The 17893-nt window shown below is 48.3% G+C and overlaps 1 protein-coding gene across 1 annotated transcript; it reads left to right on the top strand.

The window, feature by feature from the left end:
* Nucleotides 1-1191: 1191 nt before the first annotated feature.
* On the top strand, nucleotides 1192-16057 carry TMEM129 (transmembrane protein 129, E3 ubiquitin ligase). Its single transcript, XM_048502693.1, has 4 exons — nucleotides 1192-1455; nucleotides 2933-3407; nucleotides 6213-6372; nucleotides 14798-16057. Exons 1-4 carry the CDS (start codon nucleotides 1233-1235, stop codon nucleotides 15044-15046), a joined length of 1107 nt encoding a protein of 368 aa, XP_048358650.1. The 5' UTR covers nucleotides 1192-1232; the 3' UTR covers nucleotides 15047-16057.
* The last annotated feature ends 1836 nt before the right edge of the window (nucleotides 16058-17893 follow it).

Raw genomic sequence — 17893 nt, 5'->3', positions numbered from 1 at the left:
AGGAACTGCAGCTGCCCCCCCCCAGTGGGGGGCGGGGCAGGGGAGTTTGCTGTCCCTGGCCTTGGAGAGCTGCTTTTATAATCACTGAGGCCGGGGCATGGCTTGGGGAGGTGTGGCCATGCCGCAGAGGTGGGTGGGGCATGGGGCCGCCCCCGAACCCACCCCATTAAAAATCTATGCCTCTGTCCCTGGCCCTGTGGCTAGCAGCCTGGACACTCAGAATCGGCTCTCTCCCCACATGACAGAGAGGAAGAAGAAGAAGAAGAGTTTGGATTTATATCCCCCCTTTCTCTCCTGCAGGAGACTCAAAGGGGCTGACAATCTCCTTGCCCTTCCCCCCTCACAACAAACACCCTGTGAGGTAGGTGGGGCTGAGAGAGCTCCTAGAAGCTGTGACCAGCCCAAGGTCACCCAGCTGGCGTGTGGGAGTGCACAGGCTAATCTGCTGCTCCACTGCTGCTCCTGCTGCAGTGGCAGCGTTCTGAAACTTGCTTTCCCAACCGAACTTAGCAGAACCGTGGAGTAGTTGTGTGTTTTTGGGGGGAAGGGTTCAAATCGTTTTTCCTCATGTCTAACCCCTGGCCCTTCAGTAGGGTAGCCCTTTTGGCTCAGTCTCTTCTCTTCTGGCCTGTGACTGGCCCACCACAGACCCCCCCCGGTCTTCCTCACCAGTGGCAGCAGAGGAGCAGCAGTGGCGTAGTGGGTAAGAGCAGGTGCACACTGATCTGGAGGAACCGGGTTTGATTCCCTGCTCTGCCGCTTGAGCTGTGGGGGCTTATCTGGGGAATTCAGATTAGCCTGTGCACTCCCACACACGCCAGCTGGGTGACCTTGGGCTAGTCACAGCTTCTTGGAGCTCTCTCAGCCCCACCCACCTCACAGGGTGTTTGTTGTGAGGGGGGAAGGGCAAGGAGATTGCAAGCCCCTTTGAGTCTCCTGCAGGAGAGAAGGGGGGGGTATAAATCCAAACTCCTCCTCCTCCTCCTCCTCCTCCTTCTTTCTCCTCCCCCCCTCCCCCCCCCCTTGGCCGGTGCGGGCAACTCTCTGGCGATGGGCGGCGCCGCGGGAGGTTCCGGCCAGCAGCAGCTGCTGCTTCTGCGGGGGGGGGGGGGCTGAGGGGCGGGGGCGTTTGGCGGCGAGCCACCCTGCCGGGGCGGGCCTTGCGGCCTGGTCTCCTCCCCCTCCCCCTCCTCCCCCTCCTCCTCCTCCGTGGCGGCCGGCGGGGCGGGGCGATGCCCATGGCGGCGGTGGCGAGCTCCGGCGGGGCGGCCTTCACGCTGGCCTACTCGGTGCTGGCCGTGTGCTTCGTCTTCCCGCCGGACGAGTTCCGCTCGGCCGGGCTGACGGTGCAGAGCCTGCTGGGCGGCTGGCTGGGCGGCGAGGACGCGGCCTTCGTGCAGCACCACCTGCGCCGGGGCACCGCCACCCTCCTGGCCCACGCCCTCCTGCCCCTGGGTGAGCCGGGGTGGGGTGGGGGGGCGCACAGCTGTCATCTCAGGGGCACTCCAGGCACTCCCGGGAGGGTGGCAAGCGGAGTGACACCTGCCTGGGTGGGGAAGGGGATCTGCCAGCCGGCCGTCATAATCAGCAGGGGAGTCAGTTAAGTGTGGGGGTGGAGTGCGGGGAGGATATAAGACTCTGATCTGGAGGGCCCAGGTTCGAATCCCTGCTATGCGGACCTTGAGCCAGCCATACACTCAGCCTAGTGTGCCCAGTTGGCCGTGCTGGCAGAGGCTGATGGGAACTGTAGTCCGTGAACATCCGTTGGCCACTTCTGGCCTGTGCTATACCTCACAAGGATATTGCTAAAATAGAGGGGAGCCACTTTGTAAACTGCTTTGGGTCTCCACAGGGAGAAAAGCAGGATGCAAACAAAGTCAATAAATAAAGTAGATAACACAAAGTAAACCCATGCCGCTGGTCTCTGATACATTGCTTTGCTTTGTTTTATAAAACATTTATATTCTATTTAAGGCAGCTTACAAACATGACCACAGACTGAGCACTCCTTATAGCAGGGGATTCCAGGCTGGCACCTATGGGCACCACAGTGCCCACCCACATGTTTCTGGATGCCTGCCAAGTGTTGGAAAACAGATGGGGCCCAGTGGGACTCTTGCGTGGCTTCTGACTGACCACTGGAGAATTGATTGGTTGTGTAGTTTTTTAAGCAGCGAGAGCCAGTGTGGGGCAGTGGCTGAGTCGCAGAACTGCTCCTCCACATGAAGCCTTCTGGGGGACCTTTGGCCAGTCACAGTTCTCTCAGAACTCTCAGCCCACATGGAGGCAGGCAATGGCAAGCCACCTCTGAACATCTCTTGCCTTGAAAACTGTGGGGTCACCGTAAGTCAACAACGGAAGCAGCTGGCACCACAGCCATTGTGATCTCCATTGTGTACCTGAAGGCAGGCAGCAGCCATTTTGTGATCACGTCCACCACATTATGCCAGAATTCCAAATGCCCCACAGGCTGAAAAGGGCTGGAAACCTCTTGTCACAAAACTACAGCATAGAACTTAAACGTTACCAAATGGTCTCAGGGAGTCAGTCGTGCCCAGTGTTGCACATGGGTACATTAAGAGAAAGACTTTTGGAAAAGGATGCAGGCCTCGTGAAAAGCAACTAACATTAGTGGCTTCCGGAACCCGGTGTCACAGCAGCTGAGAAGTTGAGAATGGGCAGAGGCAGAACGTACCTTGCAAGGTGGGGAAGGGAGTGGCAACCGAGACTGTAGTTGGTGCTTGAGTTGCTACTGGTAAAGAAGAAGAGGAGTTTGGATATATCTCTGCCATTCTCTCCTGTAAGGGAAGGTGTTGTTGGGAGTCTTGGCACCCTGTTGGGGATATCTGGGCAATGCTGCTGTTACAAGTCTAAGTAGTCATGTACAGGATTTGCTTTCTCTTCTGACAGTCCCTTTTCCTTCCACTTGTAGGCTACTATACCGGCATGTGCTTTGCTGCACCTGAAAAACAGCTCTGCAACTTCTACCGTGCCCCCCAGGGTTGGCAAGTCTTCTTTCTATTGGCTGTCCTTGCTCCAATAGCTGCTGGACTCCTGGCATATTACTGGTCCCAAAACGATTGGAATAACCATCCTTTAGTCCGGATGATTTCTTTTTACTCACTCCCCCAGTCTGGTTGGAGAGCGGTCGCATCTTCCATCAACACAGAGTTCAGGAGGATTGACAAGTTTGCTACTGGGGATCCAGGAGCACGAGTGATTGTGACGGACAGCTGGATCATGAAAGTGACCACGTACTCTTTGCGTGTAGCCCAGCAGCAGGACATTGATCTCACCGTGGTGGATTCGAGACAGCATGAACTCTTGCCAGACTCAAATATGCCGGCGCAGTTCCTCACCATCCGGGTTGCCAGCGTTAACCCTCACGTAAAGCCTTTCGATATCCGGTAAAACTGGTCAGCTTTTAATCCATTTAATTCATTTCTCATAAAGGGTGCTGGGATTCGCTTTGCCTGTGTGCTCTGTTTCTTATAGCAAAACGGTCTATTTCACTTTGTTGTGTTTATTTTTAAAAGACTGTAGCTTTTTTTCCCTGCAAGGGGTGCGTGAAGTTTATTAGCCTGACCTGGATGGCCCAGGTTGACCTGATCTTGTCAGATCTCAGGAGCTGGTGGACACTTGGATAAGAGACCACCAAGGAATGGTGGGTTGCTGCACAGAGACAGGCAGTGGCAAAACACCTCTGCATGTCTCTTGCCTTCAAAACACTATGGGGTCCGCTGCAACTTGACAGCACTTTGCACACACCCAATTATTATATATAGGGAACCTTTGCATTATTTGATGTGAAAAGCCCCAACCTTCCCACTTCTAATTCGCTCAGATGGAACCAGAGTAGCAGAGCAGGTGTAGTGGGTTTTTTCCATGGAGTGGTTGGAAGTGAGTCCTTGGTAGAGGAAATTGGCTCTGATATTCCTTTGTCCAGACTGGGCTTCGGAATCCAGGGTTTTAACAACTTGCACAGAGTTGTGCTAAGAAGCAGGCATTCCCTCAGCTCTGGGGTGCCGTGGTTGGCAGGCTGCGTACAGCCCATGGGAGGTATGCCCCGCACAAGGACGGAGGAAAAGGGGGTCTCTCGGGTTTAAACTCCGCCATTACATGTCCGAAGCTCCACCCCCTCATTTGTGGTTTTTTTTGTATTGTCAAAGTGTTTTTTCAGTTTTTGGCCTGCAGGGGGCGCAGTTTTTAGGCTAGCACCACCACAATTTCATGGATTTGTTGGGAGACTCTCCTGATGATACCAGCCAGGTTTGGTGAGGTTTGGTTCAGGGGGCCCAAAGTTATGGACTCCCAAAGGGGGGGGTACCCCATCCCCCATTGTTTCCAATGGGAACTAATAGGAGATGGGGGCTACACCTTTGAGGGTCCATAACTTTGGACCCTCTGAACCAAACCTGGGTGGTATCATCAGGAGAGTCTCCTAAAGATACCCTGAAATTTTGGTGCTGCTAGCTCAACAGTTGCACGCCTGACAGCAGGCACCCTCCAAATTTCCCCAGATTCTCCTTTTAAATCCACCCCCTTTGGCATGGATTTAAAGGGAGAATCTGAGGTCCCCAGTTTAAACATTGAAAGTGATGCTGTTTCAGGGTGGGGGACAATCCACCCCCAAACAGCATCACGTTCAATGTTGTTTTAACTGGGGACCCCAGATTCTCTCTTTAAAGTGGATTTAGAAGAAGAAGAAGAGTTTGGATTTATATCCCCCCTTTCTCTCCTGTAGGAGACTCCTTGCCCTTCCCCCCTCACAACAATCTCCTTGCCCTTCCCCCCTCACAACAAACACCCTGTGAGGTAGATGGGGCTGAGAGAATCTGGACTCCCTAGTTTAAACACCATTGAATATGATGCTGTTTGGGGTGGATTCCAGCATCGTAGCGGCCGCTCATTGTGGGGGGACATGCAAAACTCAGATTTTGCACCAAGCTCCATTTTCCCTAACTACGCCTCTGCCCAGAGAGGAGAGCAGAATGGACTGCCGGCTGCCCCCTCCCCCCGGTGGGGGGGCAGGGCAGGGGAGTCTGCCGTCCCTGGCCTTGGAGTGCTGCTTTTATAATCACCGAGGCCTGGGGCGGGCCTTGGGGAGGCGTTGCCATGCCCAGGCATGGCCCCTCCCACAAACCCACCCCATAAAAAATCTATGCCTCCGTCCCTGGCCCTGCAGCTAGCAGCCTGGGTACTCAGAATCAGCTCTCTCCCTACATGACAGGGGCAGCGTTCTGAAACTTTCCCAACCTCCTACCCCATGGAAATGTCGACTTTACCTTTACCCTAAGTATATATGGGAAGGGAAGTTTACAAGAGCATGGGTTAAAGATACCTCAAAAATGGTATTATACCCCAGTTAGAATTTATCATATCATGAAGGTTGGGAATGAAAATTGTTGGAGAGGTTGTGTGGAACTGGGTGCATTTATACATATGTAGTGGTCTTGCCCCTACGATAGTAAAGTTTTGGGAATCTGTGGAGATTAGTAAAATTACAACAGAACAGTTGGAACCAACAATTGGATTAGCTCTGGTAATGTGCACTGGAAACAAAAACACATAAACTTTCTTATAGTATAAGGCAGGACGGTTATTGCCACAAGCTGAAAAAATGCAAATAATATTTCATTAGAGAGTCAGTGGATTAAAATAAGAACTTTAATGGTATTGGAAAAATTAACCAATAATTTTAAAATAATACAAGGAAGAAAAAAGGAAGATGGTTTTAGGAGAATTTGGAATAATTATTTGGAATAATTTTGCAAGGTATTTAATGACTTTTCCTGAAATGAAAATATATAATAACCTTTAATAAACTGAGAACTGGGCATGGACATAGGGATCTGGGCAATGAAGTATAACTATACTTATATAGAATATATATGGCATGTATATTCTCAATGAAAGAGGTTTGTTTTTTGTTTTTTAATCTGTTACATTCGCTGTATATTGGTATCAGTCTCAATACTTGTAGATAATTGATCTATTATGTATCGGACATGTAAATGGGATTGTTGGAGTATTGTCGGTTTTTTTCCTGAATGTTTCCTCAATTTTATGTATTTGTATATTTCCCTTCCTTTTGCGGTTATATTTTTTAAAAATTATAGAACAGTAATTTTTTTAAAATAAGAAAAATACTCTTTGGATGATACTTCCACCAGTGGCTAGTATGTTGTTCTGATCATTGTTGTCTTCCTCAGCTTGAATTCAGCAGAGTATGGGGAACTGCGGGAGAAGCTTCATGCTCCCATCCATAATGCTGCCAATGTTGTGATCCATCAGAGTCTCAGTGACTTGTTTCTGGAAACCTTTACCTTGATGGTGGAAATGAATCAGGCGTACGTTCTTCCTAGCAACCAGGTAGGATTTCTTTTGAATCTAATTGACTTGTGTTGCCGGTGCATAGTCTTGTTTTCATGTTGGATGCCCTTCAATTCGTTGTGCCAGAAGATGCCGCTTGTGTTTATGCAATAAATATCGATCGGTTATTTAGTTAATAAGGAGTTCTTGATGATAGTGGTATTATTAAATTTAGAGCAGGCTTATGTATAACTAGTCTGCATGCCTAGGGGTAGAGACATGAAGGCCTGGGGGGTGGGGAACAAAAAAATAATGGGGGGAAGGTTTTTCTGAAATGTTCTTTCTTCTGGAGGTAGAGGCCAGCTTGGTGGGTGATTTCATATCCCAGTTTCCGGGAGGCAGGAACTGTGAAGGTATGGGGTAAAGCCCCTATAGCAGAGTAGCACAATATACTGGAACACAGTAGGAAGTCAGACTCTCACACAGCAGCTCTGCTTCATAGAAGCGGGTCCTACTTTTATTAGTTCACAAGTATAGCTCACTCAAGCAAAGTGCTTCGCAAGGCAAAGCGAAGACAAGTGTCTCATGGTCCTCAGTATACTGCAGCCTTATATCTGGTTTACTGGCCTATCACAGTCCATTGCCAATCAATCCCAGAATGAGGCTGTGTCAGGTGTTACCTGTCAGGTAGCTGTCAGTTAGATTTTGATGATCAGACACATGTTACATCAGTGCTCTGACAGGAACTTCAGTGTTTGTAACTTCCTGTTGGAATCCATCACTCGGGAGAGCACGGATCTCTGGCTGCTGCTTGCTACTTTTAGCTGTTTGGAACCTGTATTCTGGTCTTTTCTGTGTCAGTTGTGTGCCCCTTTGTCACTCACCCTTTGCAGTTGTTAAGGGAGTGGTGGCTGGGGGAGACACGTTAGGTGAGTTAGATTCTTTGGCACCCTTTTTTCATCAGCAAGATGGTGGCTCCCTCCTTTTCTCCCCTGAGGGAGACATTCACTAAAACCTCCGCTGAAGGCACCAGGGCAGCAGCAGCCCATCCTGCTCAATCCCCCTGAGGCAGCCGCGGGGCTAGCTGAGAGGTGGGCGATGGAGCCCATCCAGGTGGCTGCGGGGCTAACCGAGGACGGGAAGAACAGTGCTTGCCGCCGGAGAAGAAGAAGAGGCGCGTGCAGGAGACTCGCCAGCCGGGCATTCCACAGCACGCAGCAACAAGCGGCAAAGAAGCTTCTTTTCAACGCGAGCCGGGGACTCGCCAGGCAGGTGCTCTGAAGCTCGCAGCACCAGCTGTCCCAACCATGCAATCAGATTCAGCAGAGCACATTCAAGGCAAGATCCACTGGGACCTGGGGGGGAGCTCAGGCTGTCAGGAGGACCTTAGCTATTCTGAACAGCCTAACCAAGGCTGGCAGGGTTTTTCACTCAGGGACTTAATTGACCTCCTCTCTAGAACAGTCAGTGAGGTGGTGGAATGTTCCAACAGCAGAGCAGGCAATTTCCCCAGGCAGCCTTCTCAGAGTGCCTCCAGACCCCGTTCTAGATCCCCAGTAGACCAGCCATCCAGATCCCTGGTAGTCCGGCCACCCAGATCTCCAGTAAACCTGCCATCCACTTACAGGCATGGCTATCAGAACCCTCTCCCCAGATGAAGAGAGTGAGGGTGAAGGAAGAGAGTTTCAGGAACATTTTTATGACTCTGAAGACCCAAATTCAGAACCTTCAGGTAAGGCGGCACATTTTTTCAAGGTGGAAGATTTGCCCTTCTTGCTCACCAAGGCCATAGGCGCTCTGGTCTTGCAGGATCCAAAAGATGCTCAGGACCCCCTGGGTACTTTCTCAGAAGCACGCCACTCCATTAAAGGTAGATCCAAAGGGAACAGGGAATACTTTCCTAGCGAAGAGGAATGTTCCCACTGCTTCCCTGTCCCTGAGATGTTTGAGAATAGGATTAAAAAAGACTGAACTAACCCAGCATCCAGCAGGGGGCTGCCAGCACTAGCGAAGAAGATCTATGTGATGCCAGACTATTTCAATAAAATGCTTCGCATGCCTATGGTGGATTCACCCATTACAGGATTGCAGTCTGGAGGACTGGTGTCCAGGGACGGGGAAGGTAGTCCAAGGATCCCTTGGATAAGAGATGCAATGCAGCGCTTCGCAGGTCTCATGATTGGCTAGCAGCTACCATCAAGGCACTGGTACCTTCCTCAATCACGGCACGTGCCTCCGTCATCTGGCTCAAATGGTTGCTGGACATGGTTCCACCAGAAGAGCTAGGAATGAGAGAAGGACTTGAACGAGTCTTAATGGCGAACGCTTTCCACCTTTGATGCCATGTCCTTCACTGCCCATGGCATCAGCAGTTGTAGCAAGAAGGAACACATGGCTCAGGGCATGGCTGGCTGACCCTCACTCAAAGGTTGTGGTCTCGGGTTATTCCTTCTACGGAGACATGCTTTTTTGGGAAAGAGCTGGAACAGATTCTAAGAGGAAGACCCTTCCCAAATTTGTCTGCGCTGGTTCTCCACGGAACACCTACAGATCAACATTTAGAACTCTTCCTAGATTCTCTAGGGATTCCAGAAAATCAACCTGGGATGACAGAAGGACCTCCTGGCAACCTTCCCAGTCCTTTCATGGATGAGGCTCCTTTCGGCCCTTCAGCAGGTCAGGAAAGTTCTCAAGGTCTGACAGGCCCTCAAGAGTGTGACTGGCTGGACATTCTGGTGGGTGGCCGCCTCCTGCATTTTCACCAATCTTGGCAAGGCGACCACGTAGATGCCTGGACTCGGGATGTGGTATCTCAGGGCTACACAATAGAGTTCACCAGATTCCCGAAACCTCGGTTCCTTCCATCTCCCTTAAGTCCTTGAACCGACAAGGTGCGCAGAACAACCACAGCAATTCAACACCTTCTACAGATCAAAGCCATCGAGGAGGTTCCGACACCGGAAAGGAGTGTGAGTTTACTCGCGCTTTTTTACCTTCCCAAAGAAGAATGGGGAATGGCACGCCATCCTGAACTGGCAATACATCAACAAACATATCAAAGTACGCAAGTTCGGGATGGAGACTTATAGAACTATATTGGAGGCCTTGAGATATGGAGACTTATTAACATTGTTGGATCTAACCGAGGCATACCTCCACATCCCTATCCACCCGGCTCACAGAAAAATCCTGAGATTTTCTGTGAAACATCACCACTTCTAATATCGGGCACTCCCATTTGGACTAGCCACGGCACCGAGAGTCTTCTTCAAGGTACTGCTCGCTGCAGTGATCTTGCTAAGACAACAAGGTGTCCACATACATCCATATTTGGACGACCTACTCATAAGGTCCAGGTCAAGGGAACAAGCACTATGAGATCTACAACAAGGCGTCGCAGTCCTGGATGGTCACAGATTCCAAATAAACAGGGAGAAAAGTTCTCTGGGACCCAGACACAAAATGGAACACCTGGGAGCCCTGATCTCATCAACAGACAATGCCTTCTTTCTCCTTAGAGAGAAGATTCTCAGAATTCAAAGGACAGTGACAGCAGCTCTAGCCATCCAATGCCAGTCCCTCTTACAACTGACCAGTCTACTGGGACTGTTCATTTCCACTATAGATCTATTCCAGGGGTCTGCAACCTGTGTCCCTCCAGATGTGCATGGACTATAATTCCCATCAGCCCCTGCCAGCATAACAGGGGCTGATGGGAATTGTAGTCCATGAACATCTGGAGAGCCACAGGTTGCATGCCAGACCCCTCCAGCAATTCCTCAGGCCATATCAGTTCGACATAGTGGAGAAGAAGGACCGCACACTTCCCATTCCACCATCACTGAAGCTCAAACTCCGTTGGTGGACTCTCAGGACAAATCTGAATCACAGCAAGGTGTACTTGTTCCTAGATCATCCCCAAGTCTTTACTAACGTGAGTCTGCAAGGGTGGGGAGCCACCTTGAACAACCAGTTTGCACCGGGGAACTGGACAGCCAAGGAGTCCAACTCCCAATCAATGTCCTAGAGGCTTGGGCCATCTTCCTGGCACTTCAAAAACCTACAGAGATTCCTCAACCACAGTCATGTTTTGGTACAAACTGACAACGTGGCAGCCAGAACATATATAAACCATCAAGGTGGTCAAGGTCCTCCCAACTTCATCGGGAAGTTTGCAAAATCCTGTTTTGGGTGGAGAAACACCTACTGTCATTGCACACCGAACACATTCAAGGGAAGAAGGACAGTAATGGATGCTGAATGGATGCTCAACCGGATGATATTCCATATGATCTCCCAAACCCTCAGAACACCACAGAACCCTCAGAACACCATGGAGATGTGAGGGTATCTGTGGCCCACACTGTTGGGTCGTAGAAGCGTGACATGAAAAGGGGTACCTGGTTGTTTTCCTATTGGCATCCTTGGAAAACAACCAGGTACTACATGTCCGCGCTCTGTTCTAACAGTAATGAACCACATGTTCACCTCATCATCAACCTAACAGCTACTGTATGCCTTCCCTCCCATTCCAGTCATCCCCAAACTTCTCTGGAAGGTCATTGCCGAGCAAGCCAATAGCCCCATAATGGCTGAGACGCCCGCGGTTCTCGGTCATTCGGGAACTGGCAATATGACCACCTGTTCATCTTCCACTGATCCCAGACCTGCTAGTACAGGGACCTATTTGACATCCAGACCCCAATTGGTTTCTGCTGACCATGTGGCTGTTGAGAGGGAAAACCTAAGAAAAAAGGGACATTCCATCAAGGTAGCAGAAACTTTGCTGGCATTGCAAAATACAGTGAGAATTTATAACTCCTCCTTGAAGACCTTTGTCGGATGGTGTGGGGAAAAAAACACGTAAAATCCAATCTCACCTGATTTATCTTCAGTGTTGGAGTTTCTTCAAGAAGGTTTTGAACCTGGGCTTCGAAGTACCACTCTGCGACGGCAAACAGCAGCATTAGCTACAGTATAGCCTGAATTCCAGGGAGTCCCAGCATCATGCCACCCAGATGCTGTCTGATTCCTCAAGGGGGTGCGACAGTCCCATCCCCCCACAGTGCACTGCTTTCCTTCATGGATGCTTCATTCAGTGCTTTTGGCTCTTACTAAATCCCAATTCGAACCTGTACAATCGATACATTTGAAGTGGTTATGGATAAAGACCCTTTTCGTCGGCTAGAAGAGTATCAGAACTTCGGGCACTATCAGTAAACCCCAATTTCTGTGTTTTTCACCCTGACAGACTGGTCTTGCGTACGGACCCTACCTTCAGGCCAAAGGCTAGTTCTTCTTTCCATTTGAAGCAAGAAATCGTCATACCAGCCTTTTGTCCAAAACTGTCACATGCAACAGAACAACTCTGGCATAACCTTGACGCACGAAGGGCTCCTAAAAGCCTTCATCATTTGAACACAGGACGTGCGTCGAACAGCCTTTTTATAAATGTTGCACCTCCACATTTAGGTCATCAAATGTCAGTGGCAGCCATCACCTCTGCTATTAACACCTGTGTAATTGAGGCTCAGAAAGCCATCCATGTATCAATCCCCATGGGAATGGCACATTCCGTCAGGAGCACTTCCGCCAACGCAGCCCTCCGGAATAGAGTTTCTGCGGAAGACATCTGCAATGCGGCAATTTGGTCTTCTCCTTCAACATTCGTCAAACACTATAAAATGCGATCTTGGGTGGTTGCCCAGACTGTATTTTGGTAGAAGTGTGTTGGAGCACATTTTTGACAACCATGTCTAATCCTCCCTAATTGGAGGACACTGCTGTAGGAGGTCCCACCAAGATGGCCTCCGACTCCAGGAGAATGGACCATTGGTATACTGGGAAGGGTCCTTAGGTACATAGTGGTCCTCCCTATGCGACATGTCGTCTAATAATTCTCCATATCACTTTATGATCACACAGAACATCTTTCAGAACACACAAGTTAGTTTGGTTCACAGTTAACATGTTTTGTTCTGGTTAGTTAAAGGTTCCTTTCTTAGCAGCTTTGTCAATCATATACTGGCTTAAGATGGATTCCAACAGGAAGTTACAAAAATTGAAGTTCCTACGCTCCCAGAGACTGGGGTATGAAATCACCCACCAAGATGGCCTCCTGTCCCCCAGGAGAAGGGCCCTTCCCAGTAAGTATCCAATGGTCCGTTTCAGTTTGTCTGTTGGAAAAATTGGGAAAAATTCAGACATGCTTTAAAAAGCATTTATATATTCTCTTTCTGGAATGAACAAAGTGTTTTTAAGACAAGATTTTACTCACTCAAAATACTTAGCATTAAAAGTTTTATGTGAGAAAATCAACAGCTTAAAATAATGACCATTCCTATTAAAGATGTCTAGACACTGGGGGGAAATATGGAAAGTTTGTGGGGGCAGAAAATGTGGGCGAACATTGAAAAAACTCTAGTAAAATATTTTCTTTTACAATAATTGGAATGCTTCTTGAGGCGAGGTTTTTCACACTCAAAATGTACAGCATGTTAAGGTCTGACATCTCCCCCCCCCCCCTTCATTTTCTTTTTATTCCCTCTCTTCAATTTTTCCAAGTGTGATAGCCTTTTGGGTTTGGCTCCATCTCCCATGGCAGTCAGTTTCAGGTATCCGCAGGCTCTAAAAAGTTGAGGACTCTTGTTGTAAATGATGCATTTTTAAAGTAGCAAAATAAGTTCAGGTTTGGTGAGAAAGTCAAAGAAGTAATCCTAGCTAGGATATGCCTGAAACTCTGGACAGCTGCTGCCAGTCTAACTAGACATTTGTGGCCTTGATAAACCGGTAGTTTGATTCTGTACGCGGCATTTTCACGCATGTTCTTTCCTGGCTGAACATGGCACTTAACTCAAATTGCAAAGTGTTCTGTGTCTGGGCTGTCCCACCTAACTGAGACTGATCAGATGTCTTGGTCAACATTGCAAGGTTGATGTTTTAAAAAGAGCACCACTAAAGGGGCACCACGTATAACGGGTGAGTTTGAGAGGAGCTGCTTGAGCCAAAACGGAAGGCGGGGCGTTTCCATCAGTAGTACTTAATATTCTTCTATTCAGCCACAAAGCTTTCTAAATGAACAGAAGAACACAAGAACAAGCCAGCTGGATCAGACCAGAGTCCATCTAGTCCAGCTCTCTGCTACTCGCAGTGGCCCACCAGGTGCCTTTGGGAGCTCACAGGCAGGATGTGAAAGCAAGGGCCTTCTGCTGCTGCTGCTGCTCCTGAGCACCTGGACTGTTAAGGCATTTGCAGTCTCAGATCAAGGAGGATCAAGATTGGTAGCCATAGATCGACTTCTCCTCCATCAATCTGTCCAAGCCCCTTTTAAAGCTATCCAGGTGAGTGGCCATCACCACCTCCTGTGGCAGCATATTCCAAACACCAATCACACGTTGCGTGAAGAAGTGTTTCCTTTTATCAGTCCTAATTCTTCCCCCCAGCATTTTCAATGGATGCCCCCTGGTTCTAGTATTGTAAGAAAGAGAGAAAAATTTCTCTCTGTCAACATTTTCTACCCCATGCATAATTGTCTAGACTTCAATCATATCCCCCCTCAGAGGTCTCCTCTCCAAACTAAAGAGTCCCAAACGCTGCAGCCTCTCCTCATAAAGGAGAGGCACTCCTAGTCCCTCGAATCATCCTCGTTGCCCTTCTCTTGCACTTCTTTTTTTTCTATCTCTCTTACGATATCCTTTTTGAGATGTGGCGACCAGAACTGAACACAGTACTCCAAGTGCGGTCGCATCCCACTGCTTTATATAAGGGCATGACAATCTTTGCAGTTTTATTCTCAATTCCTTTCCTAATTATCCTTAGCATAGAGTTTGCCTTTTTAACAGCTGCCATGCATTGAGTTGACATTCCCATGGAACTATCAACTAAGAACTTGAGCAAGTCATATGCCCTCAAGCCCAACCTATCCTTCTGGGATTGTCGTGTGATGATAAAATTGAGGCTGGAATAAGCGTATACTGATGCATCAGCATGAGTTCCTTGAAGGATGGGTTATAATGTAAAAGACAAAAAATGTAATAGGTTATGCATTAGTTGCTGACAAAGATTAGGACTAGAAACAAATACAGTATTGTTGGCTGCTTTAGAGTGTAACCTCTTTGGCACAATGGCTGTCCTTACACTACCATGGCTAGCACAGTGATACCAGTATTTTTGAGACGGCAGGCATCTTTGGAATTCTGATACCGCACGGTGGGTCCAAAAATAGACACCAGAGGGAGCACAGACAGCCACCTGCTGTCAGACCATGAAGATTTTTGGTGGCAGCTGCTTCCAGTGCAACATTTTGAAAAATCTGCACAATCAATCAAAACTCCAGTGGCCGATCAGAAGCTTTGGTAGGTCAAAGCCCCAGCTGACTCTGCCCACTTCATGATGACACTTGGCAGCACCAGGAGAATGTTGGTGGGTGCATGGCGCCCGAGGGCTCTTGCACTGGTAATCATGCCTTTTCCCCTGCCTCTCCTAGGAGCTGGAGCCATGCATCGGGTGCATGCAGACTAATGCAAACGTCAAGCTTCTGAAGAACTGTCAGGAGCCGCAGGAAGGAGAATGTCAGCAATGTTATTGTCGTCCCATGTGGTGCGTTACCTGTGTGGGCAAATGGTTTGCCAGTCGGCAGGATCAGCAGCACCCAGAAACCTGGCTGTCCAGCCACGTCCCCTGCCCAACTTGCCGAGCTAAATTCTGCATCTTAGATGTTTGTGTTATACATTGAATGGGTCCTGAGATTCTCTTACCTTTTGTATCTGAAAAGTACTTTGAAACCAGACGGACCTCAAGGTTACCTTCCCTACAGCACACCGATATTCTTATTTTTATGACACCGATATTCTTATTTTTATGACACTATTTTAATTGCTGTAACCAGAACAATTGAGGTCCATTCTCTGTCCTCTAATACTTCTGTGTCCATTCCCAATTCTGTTAAGCCTTGACTGATGTTCTAAAATCGTCCAGACTTCTGCTAAAGCAGTATGTCCACTGCAATTGCTACACATAGGTTGACGTTCTTTAAAAACAAATCAACAGCAAGACTGCGTTTAATTTGTAAATTAGTCAGGTGTGGTGTGGTGTGGGGTACAGATCCATGACTTAAAACGTGGTTTTGGATTACTTCGAAAATCAGTATGCATCTTCACAGGATCCCTGCCTTTTGCTGTTTTTTTTAATCTTTCGAGATTTACTTACAGTGAAGAAGACATACTAGTCTGCTTCAGAATTAAAGAATTCAATTTCTGCTTCTCTGAACTGTCTGTGAATAGGTTTCCCCTGTTTGGCTCTCCTGATTCATTCACTCAGACATGAGGTGTTGTTAAAGATGCTTGCCAACCCCAAACCAGTTTTCTGCAGTTCATTTGTCCTCCCCACATTACTGTTATGTGAAATAATGTCACGAGCCATAGGTATGATTTTATTATTCCAGGATACTAGGAAATCCTGAGCTATGCGTTTATAAATGTATCCATAATTCTGGGCGTTGAATCATAGGACAGCGTTCTTTTCTCTGGGTGTGATGTTACAAAGCCTGTTACACAGCTTTCACACACACCTATTCCTTCTCATAGTTTCTTGGGCAGGTGGTAGCTTGATGTCCTCTCTAGTCATCTGACTCTTCATACACTCATCCCTCTGGACACAACCATTTCCCTATCATTCCTAAAGTGCCTTCCAATTCCTGTACCTCTGTATTTCCTTAAATAAAATCGGAACCCTGCTTTAGAGAAGATTTAGCTGTTTCATGGTTACTAACAGAGGCACTTTGAGTTTTATCACCCAATATCTAAGTAAAGATTCCTAGAACCATACATTCTGCCCCCTGTCCATTGGTAGGGCTGTGGAAGTAGGAAGGTTTCCCCTGGCAATGAGCTGAAATCTCCCCAAATTTATCACAGTTCTGGGTGAAGAGCTAGCGTGATGTTGTGGTTAACAGTGGTGGACTCTGATCTGTCGAACCAGGTTCGATTCCCCACCCCACCTGAGCAACAGCCTGTTATCTGGTGAACTGGATTTGTTTCCCCATTCCTCCACATGAAGCCTGCGGGGTGGCCTGCTGGGTCACAGGTCTCTCAGAACTCTCTCAGCTCCACCTACCTCTCAAGGTCTGTTGTGGGAGGAAGGAAGGAAAAGGAGTTCGTACGCAGCTTTGAGAGTCCTCACAAAAGAGAAAGGTGGAGTATAAATCTAAACTCTTCTTTGAATGATAAAAACCCATGTTAGAGATTTTATACATGTAAGAGGAGATCCAGATTTGAATCCCTACACTGCCTGCCATAAAAGCTCACTGAGCATCCTTGGGCTAGTCATATACTCTCAGTCTAACCAGTATCTCATGGCTGTTGTGAAGATAAAATGCAGGAGAGGAGAATGAAGTAAGCTACTTTGAGTCCCTGTTAGAAGTAAGCAAGTAAATAAATAATATGAAAGGGAGAACAGGGAACATTTTCATTTGGAATCAGAGAACATTTTTATCAAGCTAGGTGGGAAGAAAGCACAAATGGCTTTAGGAGGAGGAGGGGTGATATTTACCCAACCTGCAGATATCCATGAAAGTGCCGCTGGAGAAATGCCCCATGTTTCCGGAAGCAAGAGTGAGCCCACAGAACAGAGTGAGGGTGTGCGATGGATTTCAAGAACACGCACAAATTATCTGTTTTTATACCCCAAAATGGGTACTGAGGCCTTGTGGGGTGTTCTGGCACAGATGCAAGAAAAACAGAATAGATTGCTTCTCTGGGCTTTTGACAAAAGGGTAGGAAAGGCTTAATGGTTAGGTCCTAAGAGAATGCCTGATCTGTTGGAGGGAGGGATGCAGACAGGGTGATTAATGGTCTGCTGGAATTGCTGATTAAACCACCTTAAGGTGGCACAGTGGTGTTTAGGTGGCCCCCTTGTTAAGCCAGAGACACCTTTATGCTGAGGGAACAGTCAGCTGCCAATCTCTTCCTGCCCAGGCTTCTCAGATGCTGAGGGACAGTAGCTCTGATGCCTAGCTTAGAAGCCCCCTTGTCTCCAAGAAGCCCTTTAACTGGAGACAGCATCAGATCCCATGTTCTGAGTTCTGCCTAGAGAACCTTTGGGATCTGTAGCCTTCTTAGGGCTGCCAGTCTCCAGATGAGGCCTGGAGATCTGAAATTACAACTGTCTCCAGACCACAGAAATTACTTCCCTGGGAGAAAATGGCTGCTTCGGAGGATGGACTCCGTGGGATGATACCCTCTCTTCCCCAGGCTCCATCCCCAGATCGCCAGGTGTTTCCCAATCAGGAGCTGGTAGTTGTACTACTTATAACGTACAGCCTTCTAGGGGCTCCTCTTCCGTTCTGAACTCACAAGGAAGGGCCAAGTCTACGTGCAACACCTGGGAGGTAGATTGCCCTTTGCTGTCCAGCCAGCCCATCAAATTCTGTAGCAGTGGAGGCGCTAGCAGCATAGTGAAAGTCGTTATGGTGTAATGGCTAAGAGTGGCAGACTAATCCAGAGGTTTGATTCCCCGCTCTTCCACATGAAGCCTGCTGGGTGACCTTGGGTCAATTATGGTTCTCTCAGAACTCTCTCAGCCCATG

This window comes from Sphaerodactylus townsendi, linkage group LG07, assembly GCF_021028975.2.
Source record: "Sphaerodactylus townsendi isolate TG3544 linkage group LG07, MPM_Stown_v2.3, whole genome shotgun sequence".
Taxonomy (NCBI): Eukaryota; Metazoa; Chordata; class Lepidosauria; order Squamata; family Sphaerodactylidae; genus Sphaerodactylus; species Sphaerodactylus townsendi.
This window is presented reverse-complemented; position numbering and strand designations above follow the sequence as displayed.